The sequence below is a fragment of the Tachypleus tridentatus genome, chromosome 8 (assembly GCF_004210375.1).
Source record: "Tachypleus tridentatus isolate NWPU-2018 chromosome 8, ASM421037v1, whole genome shotgun sequence".
Lineage (NCBI taxonomy): Eukaryota > Metazoa > Arthropoda > Merostomata > Xiphosura > Limulidae > Tachypleus > Tachypleus tridentatus.
The window spans coordinates 47,983,734-48,011,431 of NC_134832.1; the positions used below are offsets into that span (position 1 = coordinate 47,983,734).

The 27,698-nt window shown below is 32.5% G+C and overlaps 1 protein-coding gene across 1 annotated transcript; it reads left to right on the top strand.

Annotated features, from left to right (window-relative positions):
• The first annotated feature begins 1,078 nt into the window (after positions 1-1,078).
• On the top strand, positions 1,079-27,698 carry LOC143224144 (KH homology domain-containing protein 4-like). The gene is made up of 9 exons (XM_076452590.1): positions 1,079-1,186; positions 4,748-4,864; positions 5,342-5,424; positions 12,490-12,542; positions 13,643-13,776; positions 17,824-17,908; positions 18,206-18,330; positions 23,252-23,312; positions 27,610-27,698. The coding sequence occupies exons 1-7, from the start codon at positions 1,079-1,081 to the stop codon at positions 18,232-18,234; spliced, it is 609 nt and encodes a 202-aa protein (XP_076308705.1). The 3' UTR covers positions 18,235-18,330; positions 23,252-23,312; positions 27,610-27,698.

Below are 27,698 nucleotides of genomic sequence, written 5' to 3' on the forward strand. Positions count from 1 at the left end.
ATTTAGTTCCAAAATCAACATTAAATAAAAAGGACAAACCAGTAAACTTGCACATTCTCTGATTATGCAGACTCTTTTAAGTATCATTCCAAGGGCTGAAGTTGGAGAAATGGCATTTAGGATGTATCTCAGATCCTCTCCTAATACGTAATAATAGTTTGACATGAACTTAGACTAGTGCTGATGTATCTTGTGTTACACATCTGTGTCTAGTTTGTTAGAGTGTAGGTATGATTTATAATTTGTTGAAAGTTTATCAGGTGTGTAGAAATAAAGTGTGATAAGATAACTTAAATTCAATAAACTTACAAATAGTCTTTAATACAGATGTTATAATTACATATTCAGTGGCCATGTGATTGACAAGTTACAAAAAATATCTTGTTATATTGATTTATTCTGATTTGTATAACTTATTGATATTTATGTCTGGAGATGGGATATATATTTTCTAATATACAGAGAGAAAGATTTAATACCGTTTTCCTCAGGGAAACAAACATTATTTGTTTAGAAAGTTCTAAAAGTTATTGCTTTCTTGAAAGTGTTTCATAACTTGAAGGGCAGAGTGTGTTACTCTTTTTGTGTCATAGAAGTTAAGATATTTGAATCTTTAGTTTTTCAGTGTAAAGAATTAAAGTGTACACACATCACAGATATGTGTAACAACAGAAGATCTGTGACTAAACATAACGGTAATAAATGATGGAGCAACAATAGTGGGGAAAAACTGCAAGTTAAAACCTTTTTAAGGTCTAAACAGTCTTGGCCCAAGTACTTTTAAAAACCTATCTCCTAACAGCTGGTATGGGTATTAACACTTTTGTTGGTAAGCGGAGAACAATGTTTTGACCTTCCAAGGTCATCTTCAGGTTAACCAAATAAATACGGGTTTCTTGTCATCAGGAAAAATACTTCTCAGGTGGTTGCATCTTTTATTACTATTAAGTCACAGTTAAGTGAGTTTCTTTTATATATTTACAACAAAATGCTTGATGTTTTCATGGAATATCATTTTGCATGTTTGTTCTGCAGTTACGAAGGTTCGGTTCATTTTCACGTGATGTTACAATTTCAGATGAATAAGAGTAGCTTGGAAGCCGCTGCAGAAGCAGCTGCGAAAGTTAATGCAATGCTCATAGCGAAAGGAAAACTGAAGTTACCTCCTATTCAGACTAAACCTCTGGTAAGAACTGTGGTAAATTGTATTCTTTTTCAGTTGTTTGAATGACTTAATTTATAATGTGAATTATGTGAAACTCTTATTATGTGTACAATTAAACGGTGTTTATGTGTTCTGTTGAATATGTGGGTAAGTCTGTCACTTATGTTTTAACTTCCTATAATATGATGCAACACCCTGCCGTCCTGTCAGTCAGATGAATTAAAATTGATTTAAAAACACATTTTAATGGTAGTAGCATCAAGAGAGGTTCTGCTAAAGTGACAGCCCTCTTTCCTGCTACAGATCGGTAAATATTAAGTTGCGTTTTATCATTACCAGAGTGTCCACTTTCTGAAGCTGGTCACTGATTATTGAAGTTAATTTTAAATTGCAACTTTGCTCCTTATTCAAGAATACGGTGGTTCGTATGTGTGATGGCACATTTAGATTACTGTAAGATGACCATCTTTCACTTTTAAAATATGAATAATTTAAGATTGTACACTTTTTGATGTTTCTGAAGTCTGTATCTGGAAAACAATAATTTAAGTTCTAAAATATCTATAGTTTATCAAATTTTGTGAAGAATCATATATTGCATCAAAAGTTATGGTATAAATACTTGATATATGCAAATGTGTATACAAACTTGTGTGTATTATACCTAGCCCACCTCAAGAGAGAGCACTTTTATAATAATAGATAGTTTCATTTGTAATCTAGCCTAATTAAAAAGTGCTAGTAAATCAGGTTTATACGTAAATTAATTAAGAAACTGTTTGTTTTAATGAAAACATTGGAAAAATTAAGTTGTTCTCAACATATGGATTAAAAGCTTCATCATTGTTGACTTGCATTCAAAATTTTATTGAACTACTATTCTATGAACATGTGTCAATAACTTTGGTATCAAATTGTAGATTATAAATCAACTTTTAGTGTTATACGTTAGTCAGTTTTTTAATTTGAAAGTAAATATTAAATGAACACATCCAAATATCAATATTTGTGTATCGTGCGGTATGTTGAATGCAGCACTGGTTAAAATTAAATGTTTGTGATGTTAAAACACCAAGTCTGTGGTTTTGTAAGAATTAGGAACTCAAAGTACCAATATTAATAAGCTGTAATATAAAACAAGAACCTTGTATGTATCTATTTCTCTGAGATATGTATTGAATCAAACTCACTGACCACATTCACCAAATTTTGGAAATTGTATCTTATATATACACTTCAACAAATGGAGTGAATAGCTAGTCAGTAACTTAAAATACCCCCCAGTGTTTTTTTCTGAGCCATTTGATCTATTAGAGGGTCTTCTCATACTGTTGAACAAAGATTTCAAGGAGGTAGGTTCTGTCCGTAGTCTGCTTGAAGTTTCATAGACCTTGGTACACCTTTGTTGTTATATTTGATGAGTTATAGTGGAATTCTATGGTATCAATTAGTAATTTAATATTTGTTGGTTATTCAACTGTGCATATAAAACATAAATAGTATTTTGTTTCCTTTTCTCCAAGTGTGAAATTTTAAAAGGCTTAACAACCTACATCAAGCAGAACATTGAACAGAGCAAGAAGAGATAATTTTGATTTTTTTTTTGTTTACTGTTCTTTATTTATATAAAAATAAGTTCAATAGTTTTTTTAAATAGTAATAATCTGATTATAGGTATATTGTGAAATAATTGAAACGTGATTATTTTACAAAATACTAATCCACTAAAACTTAGCTAAGGCAGGGTCACTTTGTAAAAGTCAGTTTTATATTACTGGATACACTAACATATGTGCAGCATGTCAGTGCAAACTATATAATGTTAATCAGCCATGACTGGAAGACCAGTATAGTAAAAATGATAAGTATATGACTTTATGAGACTTAAACTATTTAGACTAAGCATTTGTATTTTTGTGTTATAATTTGTAGTTATTCTAGAATAGAAAAAAGCATAATTTATATTTATTTCCTAATTTTTGTTATTGTGGTTACAAGGTTGGTCAAATTTACAGACTTCCACAGATCTATAGTAGATAAAATATCAGATAAAATGCAAAATCTTACTGAAAACAAACATATTTAGGAGGTTTCAGAGATTACAGAAGTAATATGAGATTTTTGTGATGAATAGTTTTTAATCATAACATGAAATCACTTTTCACTAAGACTAACAACAAAACAGACTTGATGTTTTCACAAACAAATCTTTAGTAAAAAATATTTAATTAAACTTGATTTTTTTTATATACAAAAACTTGCAATATATACTAAAAGTTTATCAAATTTTCTGAAGAATTATATATTGCATCAAAGTTATGGTATAAATACTTGATATGTGCAAATATGTATACAAACTTGTGTGTATTATACCTAGCCCACCTCAAGAGAGTGAAAGGTATTTTAGTGGTAAACATAGGCAAAGGTACAAAACCCTATAATCTGAGAACTTTTTCACGGTGGAGATTTATTGATCAGGGGCAAACTTCATTAATTAGATGAGACATCAACATTTTTATTGTAAAGTTTAAAAAACTACATATTTTGGTAGAAATAATTCCACAGAACCATGTGGATTTTTTTTAAGTTATCAACTTATATTTTTTCAACTCTACAAGTATTGTGCAATTAAAAAAAGATTTTATGTCCTATTTGATAAATTTTATTTAAAACTTCCAATTTCCAGTTTATCACTGATGAAGACAGTTCTACCTTTCAAAAGATCTTGAGTTACAGGGATATGTATTTTTGTTCTAGTTTTGAACTGATGTGCTTTCCTAACACTGTAAAAAATAACATGACTGACTGATTCTGTAGAAATTTTACCAATATTAGCATCTCTTATATTTAAATAAAGTTGTTTATCATTTGCTTATGCTGTTAACTACTTAAGTTATTATAAATTAATAGTTCTGTAGAAATTTTACCAATATTAGCATCTCTTATATTTAAATAAAGTTGTTTATCATTTGCTTATGCTGTTAACTACTTAAGTTATTATAAATTAATAGTTCAAAGTATGCATTCTATAGGTCACATACTCAATGAAAGGTGTTTTTAACACAGTTAACATAATTCTGATGTTAAAACTTCACACTGATAATTTCATGATTATCTTTGTTGCGACTGTCATGTGTAACTAATATATTATTATCTAACGTTAAGAAAAATTTTAAGCTCGTGATATAATTCAAATCTTCCTAATTACACGTGCTTTCTTGATATGATGTTTTGTTATGAATTACAGACTTCTGCATAATGCTTGTCTACTTTTGATTACTTAGCTAATGAAAGACTTTTTTAAAGACACGGATATTGTCGTTATCAGTTTGTGGTGTTGAGTTCATGTGTTGGACTGAGATTTGTCTGTCTGGGTTTATTACAAAATGAGTGTTTTTGGGCATGAGGAAAAGATAGAAGTTTAGACCATGTGAATGTTTAGGGTAATTTAAAATTTGCTGTGAATATTTTCATTAGGTGGTTGTTAGAAAGATAAATATTTCTGTAGCTTGTTTCTTTCTTGACCATTTTGCAGTTTAATTGCACTTTGTTTTAGTAATAATTTTAGCATTTTTTTTCTAGATTTCTACAACTCCAACAGCAAGAGGACCTGGGGACCTCTTTACAGCTGAAGTCGAAATCAACGATGTTCCATTAAGTGTCAGAAACCTTTTGACCAGAGGACATAACCAGGATGAGGTATTTGTTGATTTTTATATCCTGATGTTTTGTGAATTTCTGTATTCGGAATGTATTTTGTATGTTAAGGGTGTGTTTATTGTTCTTTGCAAAAGTTGCATGTGGTCCATATTTGTAGATTCTGAAGGTTCTGTGCATATTAAGTGTTTATTGTTCTGTGGAAAAGTTACATTCTTTTAAATTCTGTATATGCTGTGTATTTACGTTAAGGGTGGTACAATTGAAACTTTACTGTGAACAAGATTTATATTCACCCAGAAATATTCGGGTGACTTTCTGCATTGAATTTTATTTTTTCCCAAGTTTATCTAATGTGATAGTTATATAAATCAAGTTTAAAATTGTTATGGTTACTGTTAACATAGTAAATCTTACTAATTTGTCGTACACTTAATTATTACAGTGTTTAAACTCTTAGCAGGTTTTATTATGTGTATAACATTATTTATTACATCCATATTTTCTGTTAATTGGCAGATCTGTAAACACAGTGGGGCTGCTATATCCACTAGAGGGCGCTACATGACTCCAGATGAAAAATTAACTACAGCTGGGGGAAAGTAAGTAATATGGGATAATTACAAGAATATTAAGAAGTGATTAAGTCTTGACTGTTTTATTTTTTAATATTTTCCATGGTTCTATTTTTGTAATAATAAATTTTTATTGTGTTTATTTACTGGCTCTTTGTAAAGCTAGTTGTAATAAAATTTATTGAATGTTTGACTATTTTTATGTCAACTAATTATAAAACACAATTTTTTATCACATACAAAGGTTGCAGTAGAACCAGCCAGTTAATCAATATAACCAATTGTGTATGTACATCATTAAGTATAACATTAAAATGGTTTCCATGAAAGTTAATATATTAATGAAAATTAGCACAAACTTGTGAAACTTTATAATCCAAGTGTTGTTGCAAGGTAGACTTTTTTTTTTCTTCAGGTGCCCAATCAGAAGTCAGTTTTAAGTTGATTTGCTGTGTCATCTTTTCCTAATATTATGAACTAATCAAAATTATTTTTTCTGATCAGTAGTGATTTGAATTATTCCAACTGTAAAATAATCAAGTTTCTGAAAGTAATCAGTCAATGAATGTAATGATTAATTAGTTGTCGTACTCACAATTCACCTGGCCTTTCTCATACATAATATTAATTAGTTGTCATATTCACAATTCACCTGGCCTTTCTCATACATAATATTAATTAGTTGTCGTATTCACAATTCACCTGGCCTTTCTCATACATAATATTAATTAGTTGTCATATTCACAATTCACCTGGCCTTTCTCATACATAATATTAATTAGTTGTCATATTCACAATTCACCTGGCCTTTCTCATAGATAATATTAATTAGTTGTCATATTCACAATTCACCTGGCCTTTCTCATACATAATATTAATTAGTTGTCATATTCACAATTCACCTGGCCTCTGTCATACATAATATTAATTAGTTGTCGTATTCACAATTCACCTGGCCTTTCTCACACATAATATTAATTAGTTGTCATATTCACAATTCACCTGGCCTTTCTCATACATAATATTAATTAGTTGTCATATTCGCAATTCACCTGGCCTTTCTCATACATAATATTAATTAGTTGTCATATTCGCAATTCACCTGGCCTTTCTCATACGTAATATTAATTAGTTGTATTCACAATTCACCTGGCCTTTCTCACACATAATATTAATTAGTTGTCATATTCACAATTCACCTGGCCTTTCTCATACATAATATTAATTAGTTGTCATATTTACAATTCACCTGGCCTTTCTCATACACAATATTAATTAGTTGTCGTGTTCACAATTCACCTGGCCTTTCTCATACATAATATTATTTAGTTGTTATATTTACAATTCACCTGGCCTTTCTCATACATAATATTAATTAGTTGTCATATTCACAATTCACCTGGCCTTTCTCATACATAATATTAATTAGTTGTCATATTCACAATTCACCTGGCCTTTCTCATACATAATATTAATTAGTTGTCATATTCACAATTCACCTGGCCTTTCTCATATATAATATTAATTAGTTGTCATATTCACAATTCACCTGGCCTTTCTCGTATATAATATTAATTAGTTGTCATATTCACAATTCACCTGGCCTTTCTCATACATAATATTAATTAGTTGTCATATTCACAATTCACCTGGCCTTTCTCATACATAATATTAATTAGTTGTCATATTCACAATTCACCTGGCCTTTCTCATACATAATATTAATTAGTTGTCATATTCACAATTCACCTGGCCTTTCTCATACATAATATTAATTAGTTGTCATATTCACAATTCACCTGGCCTTTCTCATACATAATATTAATTAGTCATATTCACATAATATTAATTAGTTGTCATATTCACAATTCACCTGGCCTTTCTCATACATAATATTAATTAGTTGTCATATTCACAATTCACCTGGCCTTTCTCATACATAATATTAATTAGTTGTCATATTCACAATTCACCTGGCCTCTCTCATACATAATATTAATTAGTTGTCATATTCACAATTCACCTGGCCTTTCTCATAATATTAATTAGTTGTCATATTCACAATTCACCTGGCCTTTCTCATACATAATATTAATTAGTTGTCATATTCACAATTCATTAATTAGTTGTCATATTCACAATTCACCTGGCCTTTCTCATACATAATATTAATTAGTTGTCATATTCACAATTCACCTGGCCTTTCTCATACATAATATTAATTAGTTGTCATATTCACAATTCACCTGGCCTTTCTCATACATAATATTAATTAGTTGTCATATTCACAATTCACCTGGCCTTTCTCATGCATAATATTAATTAGTTGTCATATTCACAATTCACCTGGCCTCTGTCATACATAATATTAATTAGTTGTCATATTCACAATTCACCTGGCCTTTCTCATACATAATATTAATTAGTTGTCATATTCACAATTCACCTGGCCTTTCTCATACATAATATTAATTAGTTGTCATATTCACAATTCACCTGGCCTTTCTCATACATAATATTAATTAGTTGTCATATTCACAATTCACCTGGCCTTTCTCATACATAATATTAATTAGTTGTCATATTCACAATTCACCTGGCCTTTCTCATACATAATATTAATTAGTTGTCATATTCACAATTCACCTGGCCTTTCTCATACATAATATTAATTAGTTGTCATATTCACAATTCACCTGGCCTCTCTCATACATAATATTAATTAGTTGTCATATTCACAATTCACCTGGCTCATACATTCACAATTCATTCACAATTCACCTGGCCTTTCTCATACATAATATTAATTAGTTGTCATATTCACAATTCACCTGGCCTTTCTCATACATAATATTAATTAGTTGTCATATTCACAATTCACCTGGCCTTTCTCATACATAATAATATCAATTAGTTGTCATATTCACAATTCACCTGGCCTTTCTCATACATAATATTAATTAGTTGTCATATTCACAATTCACCTGGCCTCTGTCATACATAATATTAATTAGTTGTCGTATTCACAATTCACCTGGCCTTTCTCACACATAATATTAATTAGTTGTCATATTCACAATTCACCTGGTTTTTCTCATACATAATATTAATTAGTTGTCATATTCGCAATTCACCTGGCCTTTCTCATACATAATATTAATTGTCATATTCACAATTCACCTGGCCTTTCTCACACATAATATTAATTAGTTGTCATATTCACAATTCACCTGGTTTTTCTCATACATAATATTAATTAGTTGTCATATTCGCAATTCACCTGGCCTTTCTCATACATAATATTAATTGTCATATTCACAATTCACCTGGCCTTTCTCATACATAATATTAATTGTCATATTCACAATTCACCTGGCCTTTCTCATACATAATATTAATTAGTTGTCATATTCACAATTCACCTGGCCTTTCTCATACATAATATTAATTAGTTGTCATATTCACAATTCACCTGGCCTCTCTCATACATAATATTAATTAGTTGTCATATTTACAATTCACCTGGCCTTTCTCATACATAATATTAATTAGTTGTCGTGTTCACAATTCACCTGGCCTTTCTCATACATAATATTATTTAGTTGTTATATTTACAATTCACCTGGCCTTTCTCATACATAATATTAATTAGTTGTCATATTCACAATTCACCTGGCCTTTCTCACACAATATTAATTAGTTGTCATATTCACAATTCACCTGGCCTTTCTCATACATAATATTAATTAGTTGTCATATTCACAATTCACCTGGCCTTTCTCATATATAATATTAATTAGTTGTCATATTCACAATTCACCTGGCCTTTCTCATATATAATATTAATTAGTTGTCATATTCACAATTCACCTGGCCTTTCTCATACATAATATTAATTAGTTGTCATATTCACAATTCACCTGGCCTTTCTCATACATAATATTAATTAGTTGTCATATTCACAATTCACCTGGCCTTTCTCATACATAATATTAATTAGTTGTCATATTCACAATTCACCTGGCCTTTCTCATACATAATATTAATTAGTTGTCATATTCACAATTCACCTGGCCTTTCTCATACATAATATTAATTAGTTGTCATATTCACAATTCACCTGGCCTCTGTCATACATAATATTAATTAGTTGTCATATTCACAATTCACCTGGCCTTTCTCATACATAATATTAATTAGTTGTCGTATTCACAATTCACCTGGCCTTTCTCATATATAATATTAATTAGTTGTCGTATTCACAATTCACCTGGCCTTTCTCATACATAATATTAATTAGTTGTCATATTCACAATTCACCTGGCCTTTCTCATACATAATATTAATTAGTTGTCATATTCACAATTCACCTGGCCTCTGTCATACATAATATTAATTAGTTGTCATATTCACAATTCACCTGGCCTTTCTCATACATAATATTAATTAGTTGTCATATTCACAATTCACCTGGCCTTTCTCATACATAATATTAATTAGTTGTCATATTCACAATTCACCTGGCCTTTCTCATACATAATATTAATTAGTTGTCATATTCGCAATTCACCTGGCCTTTCTCATACATAATATTAATTGTCATATTCACAATTCACCTGGCCTTTCTCATACATAATATTAATTGTCATATTCACAATTCACCTGGCCTTTCTCATACATAATATTAATTAGTTGTCATATTCACAATTCACCTGGCCTTTCTCATACATAATATTAATTAGTTGTCATATTCACAATTCACCTGGCCTTTCTCATACATAATATTAATTAGTTGTCATATTCACAATTCACCTGGCCTTTCTCATACATAATATTAATTAGTTGTCATATTCACATTTCACCTGGCCTCTGTCATACATAATATTAATTAGTTGTCATATTCACAATTCACCTGGCCTCTGTCATACATAATATTAATTAGTTGTCATATTCACAATTCACCTGGCCTTTCTCATACATAATATTAATTAGTTGTCATATTCACAATTCACCTGGCCTTTCTCATACATAATATTAATTATTTGTCATATTCACAATTCACCTGGCCTTTCTCATACATAATATTAATTATTTGTGATATTCACAATTCACCTGGCCTTTCTCATACATAATATTAATTAGTTGTCATATTCACAATTCACCTGGCCTCTGTCATACATAATATTAATTAGTTGTCATATTCACAATTCACCTGGCCTTTCTCATACATAATATTAATTAGTTGTGATATTCACAATTCACCTGGCCTTTCTCATACATAATATTAATTGTCATATTCACAATTCATCTGGCCTTTCTCATACATAATATTAATTAGTTGTCATATTCACAATTCACCTGGCCTTTCTCATACATAATATTAATTGTCATATTCACAATTCACCTGGCCTTTCTCATACATAATATTAATTAGTTGTCATATTCACAATTCACTTGGCCTTTCTCATACATAATATTAATTAGTTGTCATATTCACAATTCACCTGGCCTCTGTCATACATAATATTAATTAGTTGTCATATTCACAATTCACCTGGCCTTTCTCATACATAATATTAATTGTCATATTCACAATTCACCTGGCCTTTCTCATACATAATATTAATTAATTGTCATATTCACAATTCACCTGGCCTTTCTCATACATAATATTAATTGTCATATTCACAATTCACCTGGCCTTTCTCATACATAATATTAATTGTCATATTCACAATTCACCTGGCCTTTCTCATACATAATATTAATTAGTTGTCATATTCACAATTCACCTGGCCTTTCTCATACATAATATTAATTAGTTGTCATATTCACAATTCACCTGGCCTTTCTCATACATAATATTAATTAGTTGTCATATTCACAATTCACCTGGCCTTTCTCATACATAATATTAATTGTCATATTCACAATTCACCTGGCCTTTCTCATACATAATATTAATTGTCATATTTACAATTCACCTGGTCTCTGTCATACATAATATTAATTGTCATATTCACAATTTACCTGGCCTTTCTCATACATAATATTAATTGTCATATTCACAATTCACCTGGCCTTTCTCATACATAATATTAATTAGTTGTCATATTCACAATTCATCTGGCCTTTCTCATACATAATATTAATTAGTTGTCATATTCACAATTCACCTGGCCTTTCTCATACATAATATTAATTGTCATATTCACAATTCACCTGGCCTTTCTCATACATAATATTAATTGTCATATTCACAATTCACCTGGCCTTTCTCATACATAATATTAATTGTCGTATTCACAATTCACCTGGCCTTTCTCATACATAATATTAATTAGTTGTCATATTCACAATTCACCTGGCCTCTGTCATACATAATATTAATTGTCATATTGACAATTCACCTGGCCTTTCTCATACATAATATTAATTGTCGTATTCACAATTCACCTGGCCTTTCTCATACATAATATTAATTAATTGTCATATTCACAATTCACCTGGCCTCTGTCATACATAATATTAATTAGTTGTCATATTCACAATTCACCTGGCCTTTCTCATACATAATATTAATTAATTGTTGTATTCACAATTCACCTGGCCTTTCTCATACATAATATTGTTAAGATAACTTCTCTTAAGCTGTGAAATACTACGTTTGATTAGAAACTTCACACCCTTACTATCTTTTATATTTAGGTTTTGAAATTACAAAGATGATCTGATTTAATGTAGAAGAAAAACATAGAGGTTTACCACTTAACAAATATGAATTCACACTTACTAGAATATTACCAGTAGCTGAATCATATCTTTAATTTGGATACAGACAAACTGAAAAAGAGTTGGTAACATAATTGTAATCTATTAGACTGAAAATGACTCTGTGATAACACCAGAAACAAACTGTGGTGAAATAGACATAACCAGTTATTATGTGCAGCATAGTTTATACAACTATGATTCGGGTTAAGATAGTTTTGTTAAAAGAATTATTTGAATTTTGTTTCTTAGTTTTAGAAAATCGTTTTGCAATGTTTCAAATACTTGCTAGAAATAAAACAAAGTTTTGTTTTCCTCAAGTGACAGGCCGTTGTACCTCCACATTCAGGCATCCGATCAAAATGCTGTGAATTGTAAGTATCTGCTTATTTTTGGTTTAACATTTTGTGATTTTCATTTTCTTTAAATCTTCATGCCTCTTACACAAAAACAAGTCTGGACCAGATTTTGTTACAGTCAGAAACGATCAGTTTACAAGTTAACAATTTTGAACTTTTTATCACATATTGATTAGTTAATGTAAAAGAATGATATAAATCGTTTTTGATAAATAGAACAAGAACTGTTTAGTTTAGGTTGCATTTTGATGATTTAAAAATTACAAAAGCTTATTATAAAGTTGTTCAGAGGTACTGTATGTGACAGAGAGCCGATTGCACTCATTAAGTTGTCTTTGTTTATGCAATGAAACATTTTTCAAGACCTATAGGACAAAGTTGACTGTATTGCCCTTTACAGAAAAAAATGGACAGAAATTAGTTTAGCAGTGTTGGGAATTCTGCTCAGTTGTAGACATCGAATTAAAGGAAACTGCCCCCTAGTGACCCAGCAGTAAGTTTGTAGGTGAGTAACACTAAAAGTTGGTTTTGACACCAGTGTTGAGAATTGCACAGGTAATTCATTGTGTAGCTTTGAGCTTGCCTACAAGGAACCAGGGCTCGGCATGGCCAGGTGGGTTAAGGTGTTTGACTCGTAATCTGAGGGTTGCAGGTTCAAATCCCCATTGCACCAAACATGCACCTTTCAGCCGTGAGGGTGTTATGATGTGACGGTCAATTCCACTATTGGTTGGTAAAAGAGTAGCCCAAGAGTTGGCAGTGAGTGGTGATGACTAGCTGCTCTCCCTCTAGTCGTACACTGCTAAATTAGGGATGGCTAGTGCAGATGACCGTCGTGTAGCTTTGTGTGAAATTCTAAAACAAACAAACGATAAGGAAATGACAGATAATATGTACACATACAAAGAAGTTCTGAGGGCAACACAGGACACACATAATGTTACTAAAGTGCAGCAGCAGACCTAAGTTCTTTAAATATATCAGTTCAAAAAGATACAGTATATTATATTAGCATCAGAACTGTTTACACTGAATATTTTTACTTTCACTGTGGAAAACTTGTGTATTATATTACTGTTAATATTTCTTGGTGTGTTGATCACTATCTTTTGCAGTGGCCGTTAGAAGAATCCACGAGTTTATTGCTAGAAATACCAAAGGAATTGCTGGTATTAGTACCATCACCACTGTTCCAACAACATTTAATGGCTTAACTTCAACTGTCAGTATGTCACAGATTTCGTCAGGAGTAAGTTGTAATATTTGTTCTGTTTGCACATTGTTATGAATCATTGTAAATGTTGTTTTATGCTGATTTGTTGTTATGCTTATGGAACGTGGTTGTTATCAAGAGAATGCTTATTGTTCAGTGACAGTTAAATGTCAAGAGAAATTGTTTTTCTGCATCAAATTATTTTTCTTCAGTATTTTATGAGAGGCAGTTGTCAGTTTACTCATGTTGTGTTTCAGTGTTTTCAGGTGTAAGTTTACTCATTTTATGTTTCAGTGTTTCCAATAGTCAGTTTACTCATTGTGTTGTGTTTTAGTGTTTCCAATGGTCAGTTTACTCATTGTTTGGTGGTTGAGTGTTTCCAATAGTCAGTTTACTCGTTGTCTGGTGTTTCAGTGTTTCCAATAGTCAGTTTACTCATTGTATTGTGTTTCAGTGTTTCCAATGGTCAGTTTACTCATTGTTTGGTGGTTGAGTGTTTCCAATAGTCAGTTTACTCATTGTCTGGTGTTTCAGTGTTTCAAATAGTCAGTTTACTCATTGTTTGGTGGTTGAGTGTTTCCAATAGTCAGTTTACTCGTTGTCTGGTGTTTCAGTGTTTCAAATAGTCAGTTTACTCATTGTTTGGTGTTTCAGTGTTTCCAATAGTCAGTTTACTCGTTGTCTGGTGTTTCAGTGTTCCAATAGTCAGTTTACTCATTGTGTTGTGTTTCAGTGTTTCCAATGGTCAGTTTACTCATTGTTTGGTGGTTGAGTGTTTCCAATAGTCAGTTTACTTGTTGTCTGGTGTTTCAGTGTTTCCAATAGTCAGTTTACTCATCGTTTGGTGTTTCAGTGTTTCCAATAGTCAATTTACTCATTGTGTTGTGTTTTCAGGTGTCAGTTTACTTACTGTATTGCATTTCAATGTTTCTAATAGTCAGTTTACTCATTGTTTGGTGGTTGAGTGTTTCCAACAGTCAGTTTACTCATTGTCTGGTGTTTCAGTGATTCCAAGAGTCAGTTTACTCATTGTTTGGTGTTTCAGTGTTTCAAATAGTCAGTTTACTCATTGTTTGGTGTTTCAGTGTTTCAAATAGTCAGTTTACTCATTGTCTGGTGTTTCAGTGTTTCCAATAGTCAGTTTACTCATTGTTTGGTGTTTCAGTGTTTCCAATAGTCAGTTTACTCATTGTTTGGTGTTTCAGTATTTCAAATAGTCAGTTTACTCATTGTTTGGTGTTTCAGTGTTTCATATAGTCAGTTTACTCATTGTTTGGTGTTTCAGTGTTTCCAATAGTCAGTTTACTCGTTGTCTGGTGTTTTAGTGATTCCAATAGTCAGTTTACTTACTGTATTGCATTTCAGTGTTTCCAATAGTCAGTTTACTCATTGTTTGGTGTTTCAGGGTTTCCAATAGTCAGTTTACTCATTGTTTGGTGTTTCAGGGTTTCCAATAGTCGGTTTACTCATTGTCTGGTGTTTCAGTGTTTCCAATAGTCACTTTACTCATTGTTTGGTGTTTCAGTGTTTCAAATAGTCAGTTTACTCATTGTTTGGTGTTTCAGTGTTTCCAATAGTCAGTTTACTCATTGTGTTGTGTTTCAGTGTTTCCAATGGTCAGTTTACTCATTGTTTGGTGGTTGAGTGTTTTCAATAGTCAGTTTACTCATTGTTTTGTGTTTCAGTGTTTCCAATAGTCAGTTTACTCATTGTTTGGTGTTTCAGTGTTTCCAATAGTCAATTTACTCATTGTGTTGTGTTTTCAGGTGTCAGTTTACTTACTGTATTGCATTTCAATGTTTCTAATAGTCAGCTAACTCATTGTTTGGTGGTTGAGTGTTTCCAATAGTCAGTTTACTCATTGTCTGGTGTTTCAGTGTTTCCAATAGTCAGTTTACTCATTGTCTGGTGTTTCAGTGTTTCCAACAGTCAGTTTACTCATTGTCTGGTGTTTCAGTGTTTCCAATGGTCAGTTTACTCGTTGTCTGGTGTTTCAGTGTTTCCAATGGTCAGTTTACTCGTTGTGTGGTGTTTCAGTTTTTCCAATAGTCAGTTTACTCATTGTCTGGTGTTTCAGTGTTTCCAATAGTCAGTTTACTCATTGTCTGGTATTTCAGTGTTTCCAGAAGTCAGTTTACTCGTCTGGTGTTTCAGTGTTTCCAATAATCAGTTTACTCGTTTTCTGGTGTTTCAGTGTTTCCAATAGCCAGTTTACTCGTCTGGTGTTTCAGTGTTTCCAATAGTCAGTTTACTCATCTGGTGTTTCAGTGTTTCCAATAGTCAGTTTACTCATCTGGTGTTTCAGTGTTTCCAATAGTCAGTTTACTCATTGTCTGGTGTTTCAGTGTTTCCAATAGTCAGTTTACTTGTTCTGTGGTGTTTCAGTATTGTAAAATATATTTAGGGGACTGTTAGTTAAGAAGAGCTCATTAGTACTGTGGTGAGTAATGCAAGAGCAATTAGGATTCATTTTATTGGCTCATTTTGTTTGAATAATTATTGTATGTGATTGTGTACAAGGAGACAAATAGTGTAAGACAACTTCCTAATATTCATGTTAAAGTGTCGGCTTCAGGCTTTACTCGTCATAAAAGATGACCCCATGATTGGACTTGATTAGTGGAATGAAATGAGCCTGTGAGGAACTGCTGTCCAGTAGTCCTTATTCATCAGTATTTTAAAGAAGATAAAATTTATATGCTTACTAAAGATGTTTAATACATTCAGTACAATACATTTGATGATTTTATACACATTATAGGTAATTAAAACATTTTAAGATTAATGGTTTATTGTAATTTCAACTAAAATGGTTATGAGTTATTGAAATCCTTCAAGATCCAAATCCTATTCATCACGTGACATTGGAAGTTCGTCTGTTATGTCTGTTTTGAACTAGATAGGATGTCTAAATGGTTAGCATGTGATTGGTGTGTGAAAAGAGAATAAGTGTTGTTATTAAAAGATAAGGTAGTGGTGTGCTTTTGGGGGATTCTTCGATCATAAGCAACACTTTCCTTAATTTAAAAAATCGTGTTTTGCATTAACAACCTTGGTCTCAAATATTTCCCAGGAAAGTACACTGTAACCAAACACATACCCAGGAAAGTACACTGTAACCAAACACAGTTTAGTTTATTGCTAAATGAACTGTGATGTTATAAAATTCACCGTAGATCATCATTCAGGGTCAGGTTCGATCAAACGTAATATTTGATGAATTCTTTAATGGAGATCTGGGTTGTCTTTTTTATTTTATTCCATCACCAATACGTTGGAAATCAGTCTCATTATGTGACTGTATCAGATCCACTAATATAAATTTATACATCACAGGGTTAAAGGTTCACATTTCATACTTGTTGGCCCGGCATAGCCAGGCGGTTAAGGCACTCGACTCGTAATCCGAGGGTCACGGGTTCGAATCCCTGTAACACCACACATGCTTGCTCTTTCAACTGTGGAGGTGTTATTATGTTACAATAAGTCCCACTATTCATTGGTAAAAGAGTAGCCCAAGAGTTGGTGGTGGGTGGTGATGACTAGCTGCCTTTCCTCTAGTCTTACACTGCTAAATTAGGGACAGCTAGTGCAGATAGCCCTCGAGTAGCTTTGTGCAAAATTCAAAACAACCCAAACCATTCTTGGTATATAAGATGACCTCTAGTTTTGAGGGATTATATGCTAGCATATGGGGTATGTATTTATATGATATGTCAGGAAAGTAAATGGATATCAATGCATCTGATTGGCTGCTGGAACACCTGCAGAATTTATTTTCCATATCTGATGCAAAGTATGTCTAGAAAAAGGATAAAATTGTTTTTATTAAATTTGTTTAAAAAAAAGGTCTCACAGGACGTAGAAATTTGAAAAACTTAGAAATAGAACCAAATTATTAGCCTTTAAGAAAGAACATTTCACAGAACATCATATTATGTGTGCTGTGCTGGATAAGAGTTTTGACTTTTTTGTAATTTAATGGAACAAACTAATTCAGTGAAAGCAGTGATAATTTGGTATATAGTTTTTGTTGTGTTAGAATTTGTATACAGTTACAATTTTTTCTTCTCTCAATTGTAGCATCATTTTGTTCAAGAGAAAGTATATGTTGGATTAGAGCATGCTTCACTTTCTACTATAATGAGAAAAGATTCTAGGGCCGGAAGTAAGCATATCATGTTATTTATTTCTGGTATAATAATAACAAAGTTTTTTGTGTTATTTTACTGAACGTAAAATAATAATAAAATTTAATTTCTCATAATACGATGTTTTTGATAGATGAGACAAAACTTTATTGGGTATCACTTTTGTATTTTTACCTTTCTGACAGTATTTCCATTTGTTTTGAATTGCCTTTGGTTTAAGATTGCCCAAAAGTTGGTTATTTGACGATTTATAAAATGTTTTGTTTGTGCTGTGCTTCTAGGTACAATGCACTGATGATTTTGTTTTTATTTAGGGATCCTACCTTCAACACATCAGAACTGAGACGGGTGCTAGTGTTACTTTAAGGGGCAAGGGTTCAGGATTCATGGAACCTACATCTGGCAGAGAAGCCTTTGAACCTCTTCACATTCATATCACGTGAGAAAGGATATTTCTGTAACTGATCTGATATTAACATATTCTACTTGTAATGTTTATTTTTAACTACAAGCTTATGATGCACTATTTAACATCTTGAACTGAAGTTTAAAGTCACTACTCATAATTTTCATTATCACATTGTTGGGCTACACATGTTAACAAACAGCAGTATACTTTAGGTATTTGTATTAGATGGAGGATTTTGTCAGCTGGGCTTACCTCAGCTCTTCACAGATATGTTTCACAATAAATTGCTTTCCTGACGTTTTGGATCGTGGTGGAAACTTTTGTCTGTCGTTGAGAGAAGGGAGTTACATGTCTTGCCATCCACAGATTTTGGTTCATTTTGTCTCAGCTTAACATTAGGTGGATTGTTTTTTTTGTTTTTTTCATAAATCTTTTCATTTGGCATCTGTGTTGCCTGTAATGGGGCTCCTTATATTTCTATCCTTTTATTTCTTGCCATGTTTTCCAGCCTTTGTCTTCCTCTATTGGCTCTTTAGCAATAATTGTTTACAACAAACCTCATTTCCTAAGTGTTCTTCCCTCCTTACCTCCATGTTGGAGGATTGCCATCTTCAGCTCTTTCTCTGCACATGTGGTTTCTTTGTTTTTGGTATTTTGTAGGGTGGAACACTGTCTTGTACCAAGCTCCTTTACCATCTGCTTCTATATTGAACTTACAGCCAGCCTGTTTCTTCTGCTACTCTCTTCTGGGGGACATTACTCCTTTGACTTTACCATTGTGTGATTTCTCTTTTGGGTTGCTCATTTGTATCTTTCTGAGCTATTGTGCCTTTTATTCATGTTTCACATCTGCCACCACCCCATCATGTACCTGTTTTATCTGTAAGGGCTTTTCCATTAGTTATGTGTTCTTGATGCTTATTGAGATCTGTAATGAAATCTGTCTTACCACAATCACTTTTTTGGTTCATTTGTGTTTCACTGTGTTGTTGTTTATCCCACACTGGTGGGCTGCTTCTGTTGGAATAAGGATGCCCAAGATGGATGTTTAGTGTTATATTTATGTTTGTATGTTCATTCCTTGTGACACTATCTTAGGTTTGTTCACCATGAGATCGAGTACTAGTTTCACACCTCACCCTTCAACCTTGATTTAGATCTGTCAATCTTTTATAGAATGGTCTGTTTTACCTGACTACAGCACGATGGGATATTGTATGTACACCACAGTTTTGTTGTCTGGCTTCTATTAGCTCATTCACTACTGCAGTTGTTGCAATATCTTCTTACACATGCAATTGGGGTAGTTGGATTTTTACTTGGAGAAGCTTCACACAGTATATTCTTGTCTTCCGGGACATCTTTTCAATACCCAACTGTCAGGCTCATTTGTCATCTCTTCAACTGTTTTAATGGAGCTTTCAGTAATCCATGCCATTACTGTCCACTATCGTACTTCTGGTGAGGTTATGCCATGTTAGGGGATGTAGCTTTTATCAAAGTACTTATTCCTTTGGGTTTGGTCCATATGCAATCTCTTCAATGGATGCTGTATGATCCATGATGTATTTGTAGGGTTCTTTGAATTCCCCATGTAACTTGCTTTCTTCTGTCTTCTAAGATATGTGTTGGTGGTTAAATAAAGCATCTACATTATGAAAACCACTTCATCCCCTCTTGTCCAGATTTATTTTTCTACTTTGATGCTTCCTTTCCAGGGTTAGGGGGGCATTCGTTAATTGGCATGAGTCATCAGGACATATATTCCTTGGGACTCAGCACATGAAACAAAACAAAAACTCGACATACTAAGAAACCGAATAAACACGGCCATAAAACTATACTCACTAGATAAAATTAATGACGAATTAGACAAAATAAAACAATACTTCATCTACATCAATAAGTTTCCTCCACAAACTGTAGAAAACATTACACACACACACACACACCTAGACAAAAAGCAAAATCAACTAACAATGGTAAATATATCCCACAATTTAAAAAAATCATGAAACCATATATGGCTGCATACCATATATTCCTGACATCAGCAGAAAAGTAACTAACATTTGGCAAAAACTTGTAACAAAATATGACATTCCAGTTAATACCAAATGTATTCAAAAATCAGGCACAAAACTAAGGTCTATACTATGTAAAAACTACACTGACAAACACCACACCAACATTATTTATAAAATACAATGTGATAACTGCCACAACTTCTATATTGGAGAAACAAGTAGAAAAATGGAAACCAGATTCAAAGAACACAAAAAGTCACCACATGTTTTCGAACACTGCAAATCAAACACAACATAACCATAGAAAACATCCAAATACTAAATAAAGAAACAAACATAAATGAACGCAAAATTAAAGTAGCCTTACGTATACAACAATTCAAGCCCAAAATAAACCAACACAAAGTAACACCTTTATACCTATATTAATAAATATAATGGAACATGTAAGCACGCCCCTTACGTTCCTACACTCAATTACACAACCTCCTTCAAACATGTGGTCAGCTACCTGTCAGCAATCCTTTCTTTCTTTGTGAACCTTATGACGATCAAGAAGGTCTAAACGTGTTTGCTCCTATATTAGTGCTTTCTCTATCCATACCAGCCACTTTTAAATATATAAGTGGTACACATTCGATTGGTTTTACCATTTGACATCTTGTTACTTCCTAAAGTCCAATGTGCTTTGGCTCATTTTATTCCTCTTGTCAGGATTTGATTAACCATGATCCATTCAGACACATATATGATAGTGGATTATATCACTCATCAGAGGGACAGTTCTAGTTCCTTTTGTGGTTGACCCTGGGTCTCTTTTCTTGGGGACCTTTACACTTGACTTAAGTCTCCTTGTGTGATACTTTTCGGGTGATTACACTTTGTTCTTTCTTGCTACTCCATGTCAGGTCTTTTTGATTGCCCCTTTCTTGCTAGTACAGACCTGGTTTTCTCAGCAGCTTGTTCTGGATCAAATTTCTCTATCCTCTTTCCCACTTCTCCACATGGATGCCAGTTCCCTGTGGCTTGGTTGAATGGTCAGTAACATCCCTCAGCTACCCTGCAACTTGGGGCATATTCTTTTTTCTCTCACTCACATTACTCGTGTCAAATGGATTGGGATTCTGATATGCTTCATATCCATATCCAACCATTGTTCTCTTCGTTTTTGGTTATGCTCCTCCCATTTTCTGCTCAGGTTTGGAAAATTTCTTTCACTCTGGGTGTATGGTATACCCACATTCTCGAACATGGGATCCTCTACTGCAAGGATCTCCACTTTTTTGGATGCTCATTGAATGCTTTCAAAAAATGCTTTTTTCTTTCAGAAACTACATTTCTGATCATTATTGGATTCTAACTGTATCTGTGAGGGGAGATGAGTTTATATATCCTAAACTGAAACTGCATTTCTGATCATTATTGGATTCTAGCTGTATCTGTGAGGGGAGATGAGTTTATATATCCTAAACTGAAACTGCATTTCTGATCATTATTGGATTCTAGCTGTATCTGTGAGGGAGATGAGTTTATATATTCTAAACTGAAACTGCATTTCTGATCATTATTGATTCTAGCTGTATCTGTGAGGGAGATGAGTTTATATATCCTAAACTGAAACTGCATTTCTGATCATTATTGGATTCTAGCTGTATCTGTGAGGGAGATGAGTTTATATATCCTAAACTGAAACTGCATTTCTGATCATTATTGGATTCTAGCTGTATCTGTGAGGGAGATGAGTTTATATATCCTAAACTGAAACTGCATTTCTGATCATTATTGGATTCTAGCTGTATCTGTGAGGGAGATGAGTTTATATATCCTAAACTGAAACTGCATTTCTGATCATTATTGGATTCTAGCTGTATCTGTGAGGGAGATGAGTTTATATATCCTAAACTGAAACTGCATTTCTGATCATTATTGGATTCTAGCTGTATCTGTGAGGGGAGATGAGTTTATATATCCTAAACTGAAACTGCATTTCTGATCATTATTGGATTCTAGCTGTATCTGTGAGGGGAGATGAGTTTATATATCCTAAACTGAAACTGCATTTCTGATCATTATTGGATTCTAGCTGTATCTGTGAGGGGAGATGAGTTTATATATCCTAAACTGAAACTGCATTTCTGATTCACACTTCCAGTGCTTCTGTTTCTGCCAAACTCAAGAGTGATTGTTCATTAGAGGTAGGTACAACTGTCAGGAAGGTGTGTTGGATTCACGTTAGTGGAGAGCTGTTGTGTGATGATTTACAGGCAAGATGCAGTTAAATCACATTGATCATGGGGGTATGTGGGAATTGAAGGCTTTGTGGCAAGTTGAAACATTTTTGCACATAGAGGGCAGTACGAAATGATAATAGCTATATCTGTGAGAGATAGTAAGTAATCATTGAACGTGAATTTTCAGTTTGGGAAAATTATAACATTTAATTAAAGTTTTTGCGAGTGTGTTATAAATGAAAGATTCATTGCTAGGATGTTTGTGTTTTTAATCATTTCTCAACATTATTTGTGGTATTTGTAAAAATACTTTTGACATAATTTTTCATAGTAAATATTTATTTTACAGTTTTGTTTAACCAGTAAACAGAAATTCAATTTAGGGAGTCATTATTTGAGGGAGATTACTTTTGAAGTGTGGTTAAGATTTAGAAAGCAAGGCTACTTACTGATAATCATAAAAAGTTTCTATTTTCCAATGCTGTATGATAGTACTGTTATATACCTATTTTTTTACCATAGTTACACATTTTTATTCCTTATTTTTGTCCAGTAATATTTAATAACAGGCATGTATTTTTTAGTTTTTACCTTTGTTGGAAATGATGTCCATTGTATATTTGTTTACCTGAATGGTTTTCATTTTGTATTTTTTGTCATCAGTAATGAGAGACATTTGTTTATTTTTTGCAGTCATCCAAAGCCTGAAGGTCTACAAGCAGCCAAAGCATTAGCCTTAAATTTAGTGCAAACGGTAGGTGGACTTACCACAGATGTTTTATAGCAAAGTGATAAATTTAATACCATTGTGTTAATTTTATGATGCTCACCAGAAAAATTTTTGATAAAATTTGTTTTTTTTTATTTCATTGCAAAAAATGCTCATATGATACTTGTGTAAGTATCATATTTTTGTATTTGATATTTGCATGAATTTGCAACTTTAAATATTTCAAAATATTTCATTCTAATATTTTTTCAAGAAACAAAAATGCTTATTTTTGTCATTTGTTTGAAATACTAAATCGTATGTCTTTTTGCATTGTTTGAATACTTTATGTAAAGTTTTCTTTTATGGAATTGTATGTAAATTTTATCTTTGTTTTCTTTTGTTAAACGTTATGTTTGGTTTCACTGCGTTCCTAATCACTGGTGTGTAATTACATGTATTTTGAAAAGTCCAAAATTCTTAATAAGAATAATTTCATTTAGTTACGTAACATGCTTTATATTAATTTATTTTAAACATTTGTTTCTGGTGATACTGTTTGCTCATTCAGGCAGTTACTTTGGCTGATTAGGCCTAGTGTTTGAACATGGCCTTGTTAGAGAAACAAAACTTTGGTTCTGACAAGTGTAAGGTGACTTAAAGTGACCTTGACTCATCTTGTTCAGTGACAAACTTTCCTGTCATCCTAAATATTTGTTTGAAACGAAATATAGAATGATAAATCAAAGTTTAAAGAATTAGGACCAATGGTGGCAGAAGTTATTCACAAACAGTTTGTTGTCACAATAACCTTTTGTCACTTTCTTTTGATCTCTTGATGAATCTTGTCTGAATTGGGAACCACGTTAGTTTATACAGTTAGAAATAATAGACAAAAAAGCTTTTAACAAATTCTTAGGTCACCAACTTTTGACATCTCAGAGCTAAGGTTTAGATATTTACATTACCCTATGACAAACTGAAGTTGATGTTTGACTGTAACTGATAGCAGTACATTTTAATTGAACTTATAGGATCAAGTTAATAGTATTTGTCCTAAACTGTTTGAATATTTCTTTGAGAATTGTACATACTTTGTATTATATTTAGATAACATTCACAAACATAATTTTGTTTGGAACATTTTTTATGTAATAAAATTCAACACTGAAAGTTTATACACATGTCAAAAAAAATAATTTTAGTTTTTTCTATAATTTGGTTTAGTGATGAAGTTTTGTTCTCTATAAACAGGATGCATATACTCAACTGTGACTTGGATAAAACAGCTAAAAATCATATACTCAACTGTGACTTGGATAAAACAGCTAAAAATCATATACTCAACTGTGACTTGGATAAAACAGCTAAAAATCATATACTCAACTGTGACTTGGATAAAACAGCTAAAGATCATATACTCAACTGAGACTTGGATAAAACAGCTAAAGATCATATACTCAACTGAGACTTGGATAAAACAGCTAAAAATCATATACTCAACTGTGACTTGGATAAAACAGCTAAAAATCATATACTCAACTGTGACTTGGATAAAACAGCTAAAGATCATATACTCAACTGTGACTTGGATAAAACAGCTAAAAATCATATACTCAACTGTGACTTGAATAAAACAGCTAAAAATCATATACTCAACTGTGACTTGGATAAAACAGCTAAAAATCATATACTCAACTGTGACTTGGATAAAACAGCTAAAGATTATGCTGTTTATTCTAATACAAAACTTTTTTTTAAAATCCTGTACGCTGGTCTTTAATTTGGTTCAGGGATTGGCTTTGTGGTTGGTAGTGAAGTTGTAGAACAGTATTGTTTAGTTGTCGATATGTTCTGTCGTTGACAAGGTTGGGCTGATGCACCATCTTTTGTGTTGTAGTTTTCTCGATTGTTTTGGTTTTTTTGCCGTGTACAGTCATCTTCTCCTGTGTGGTGTCTCAAACCAGAACAGTGTAACAGTACACAACAGATTATCAACCAAAGCAACACCATATTGAATCAAAAGAAGATAACTAACACCTCAGAAAACTAGAACAACTCGATCTTGCCATCAACAGATCAGATCGACAACTAAACACTAAACTACAAGTTCTAAACAAAGACCTCAACTTTGCTATCAGCCATAAGAGAGTTCTCTACCTAGAATCAAAGGCCAGACTAGAAGGTTTATCCAGAAGACTAAAAGGCTTTTTATACCTTATATAACAACCAGAAGAAATTCAAAACTCTGACCACCAGACTTTTATTATAGGTAACAACAACAAAAGGTGGTTCTTCTGATGTACACAAAAACTGTACCTCAAACAACATCTTAATGTAGTTAATCAGACCCAAATGCTGACGACCAGTTTCACAAGTAAGGAAATAAAATGTGTCAATGATCATAAAAGGAACCAACATTAAAATTCTGTGAGTTAACAAAGACATCATTAATGTAATCATGAACGTCACCAAAACGAACAACATTCCTTTCAGTCAGTAAGCAGTTCAAACTGATCTCAAATAACCCAACAAATGCACATGAAGAAAGATAATCAGATTACTGAACAGCTCTGTGTTTATCGAAGAAAAACTGACTTATGCACACCACAACGTTATTGCATTCCCAAACCACACAAAGAAAACTGCCTCACACAACCTATACTATCCACTTGTGACTCATTTAACTATTATCTTGGTAAATACAAAGCCTGGGCCCTCACACCTTGTATAATTACTGCAGGTTCCTTTTTCTAAAGATATCTTTAATTTCAGAAACAAATTAAACCAAGTAAACCTCAAACCTTAATGGCCAGCTTAGACATTGTGTCTCTTTTCACAGAAGTTCCCGTCAAAGAAGCCTATAATGTTACACTTGATCTCTGTAATAATAACACCAATCAATTAATTCATATCTCCAATACACTTTTCATTTCCCTTTTAGAATTCACCATAACAACAACCAAAACATTCTTCAAATAGGTTGGTTTTAGGATGGACAATTCTGGTTCATGTGTACATGCCAAATATTTATGATCCAGTTTCTACATCCTCTTGAGTTTCACCCATGAATCACAACAAAATTATTAATATACTAAAAAAACCTTGTACACACAGCTTCAAGACTTTGTTCACAGATGAAGAAATCAATACTTTGAAGCATTCAAACCAACAAATTTTCTCTAACCACTTTACCACACAATCACTAGAACAAAAACTTCAAAACTTAACTCCAAAACTGACACTAATTCACCAGACAGTAACACAAAATTAAACTGCATTTTACTATTTATCACTGACATCAGTTCAAAAAGAAATCAACACTTTGAAAACACTTTCCATCAAACAAAAAGAAATCAACACTTCGAAAACACTTTCCATCAAACAAAAAGAAATCAACACTTGGAGAACACTTTCCATCAAACATAACATTTCTGTTAACGTCAAATTTGCCCCAGAACTCAGTAATAAAATGTAATCATTAAATAGAAAGAATCACACACTTCCAACATCACTTATAAAGTAACATCCAATAATGAAACTCTGTAGAATGGACGACAACTGCCTGTTGTGGAGACACAAGTGTAGAGGGGCGGCGCTTCAAATGTCGCCCTTGTGTCTCCACAACAGGCACTTGTCGCCCATTCTACAAAGTTTCATCATGAACACTCTTCCAAAACAATCTGCCAAAGAACATCTAATAACTTCATAGAATTGTACATCTGGGAAATAGGTAGAAAAGTTGAAACAATACTCAGTGGACATAATAAATAAAAAAGACCTCCGATGTTTACCATCATTGCAACTAAAATAAAATAATCTATTTTAATTGCTGAAAATATCCCCTCTCTGAATCAACACCCTAGAGTATCAAGGGACCAGTATTACAATGTGAACAAATATCCAATCATGTGACCTCCATGTATCTCTGTAAATTTCTTGTACTCAAGGATAACAAATTCTCGTTGAAATGCTAGTTTTTTTTTGGTACCCAGTTAAGCTGTCTTACGACTTTTACTGTATATTATACTGAAAGTAAATTATAAAGATTTTTTTCCCGTGATATATACTTTTCACTTGAGTAAAGAAACATTAAACAAGAAATTAATATATCAGTAATGCATGTCTTCCTTCAGTTGGTAAAGAAAACCACGATTTATTGCACGGTTTGTGGCCAGTATCCCACAGGGCTAAATTTTTTCAGCAGTTTTTGTGAACATGGTTGTGTATAATGTGATTATTTATTACCATTACTTAAAAATGTTTCTCATACAGTTATAAACTTCTGTAGGTACATTCTGAATTAAGTCAATGTTTCTCATACAGTTATAAACTTCTGTAGGTACATTCTGAATTGAGTCAATGGACATCACACACTGCTGTACCTGTAAGGCCAGTGATCAGCTATACAACACCTGGTAAGTTAAGACA

Excerpts from the sequence above, each read along its gene's own strand:
- LOC143224144 (XM_076452590.1), top strand. The coding sequence starts at position 1,079 with ATGAATAAGAGTAGCTTGGAAGCCGCTGCAGAAGCAGCTGCGAAAGTT. Across the intron at positions 4,865-5,341 it reads GAGGACATAACCAGGATGAG|ATCTGTAAACACAGTGGGGC; the intron begins GTATTTGTTGAT and ends GTTAATTGGCAG. Across the intron at positions 12,543-13,642 it reads CGATCAAAATGCTGTGAATT|TGGCCGTTAGAAGAATCCAC; the intron begins GTAAGTATCTGC and ends TATCTTTTGCAG.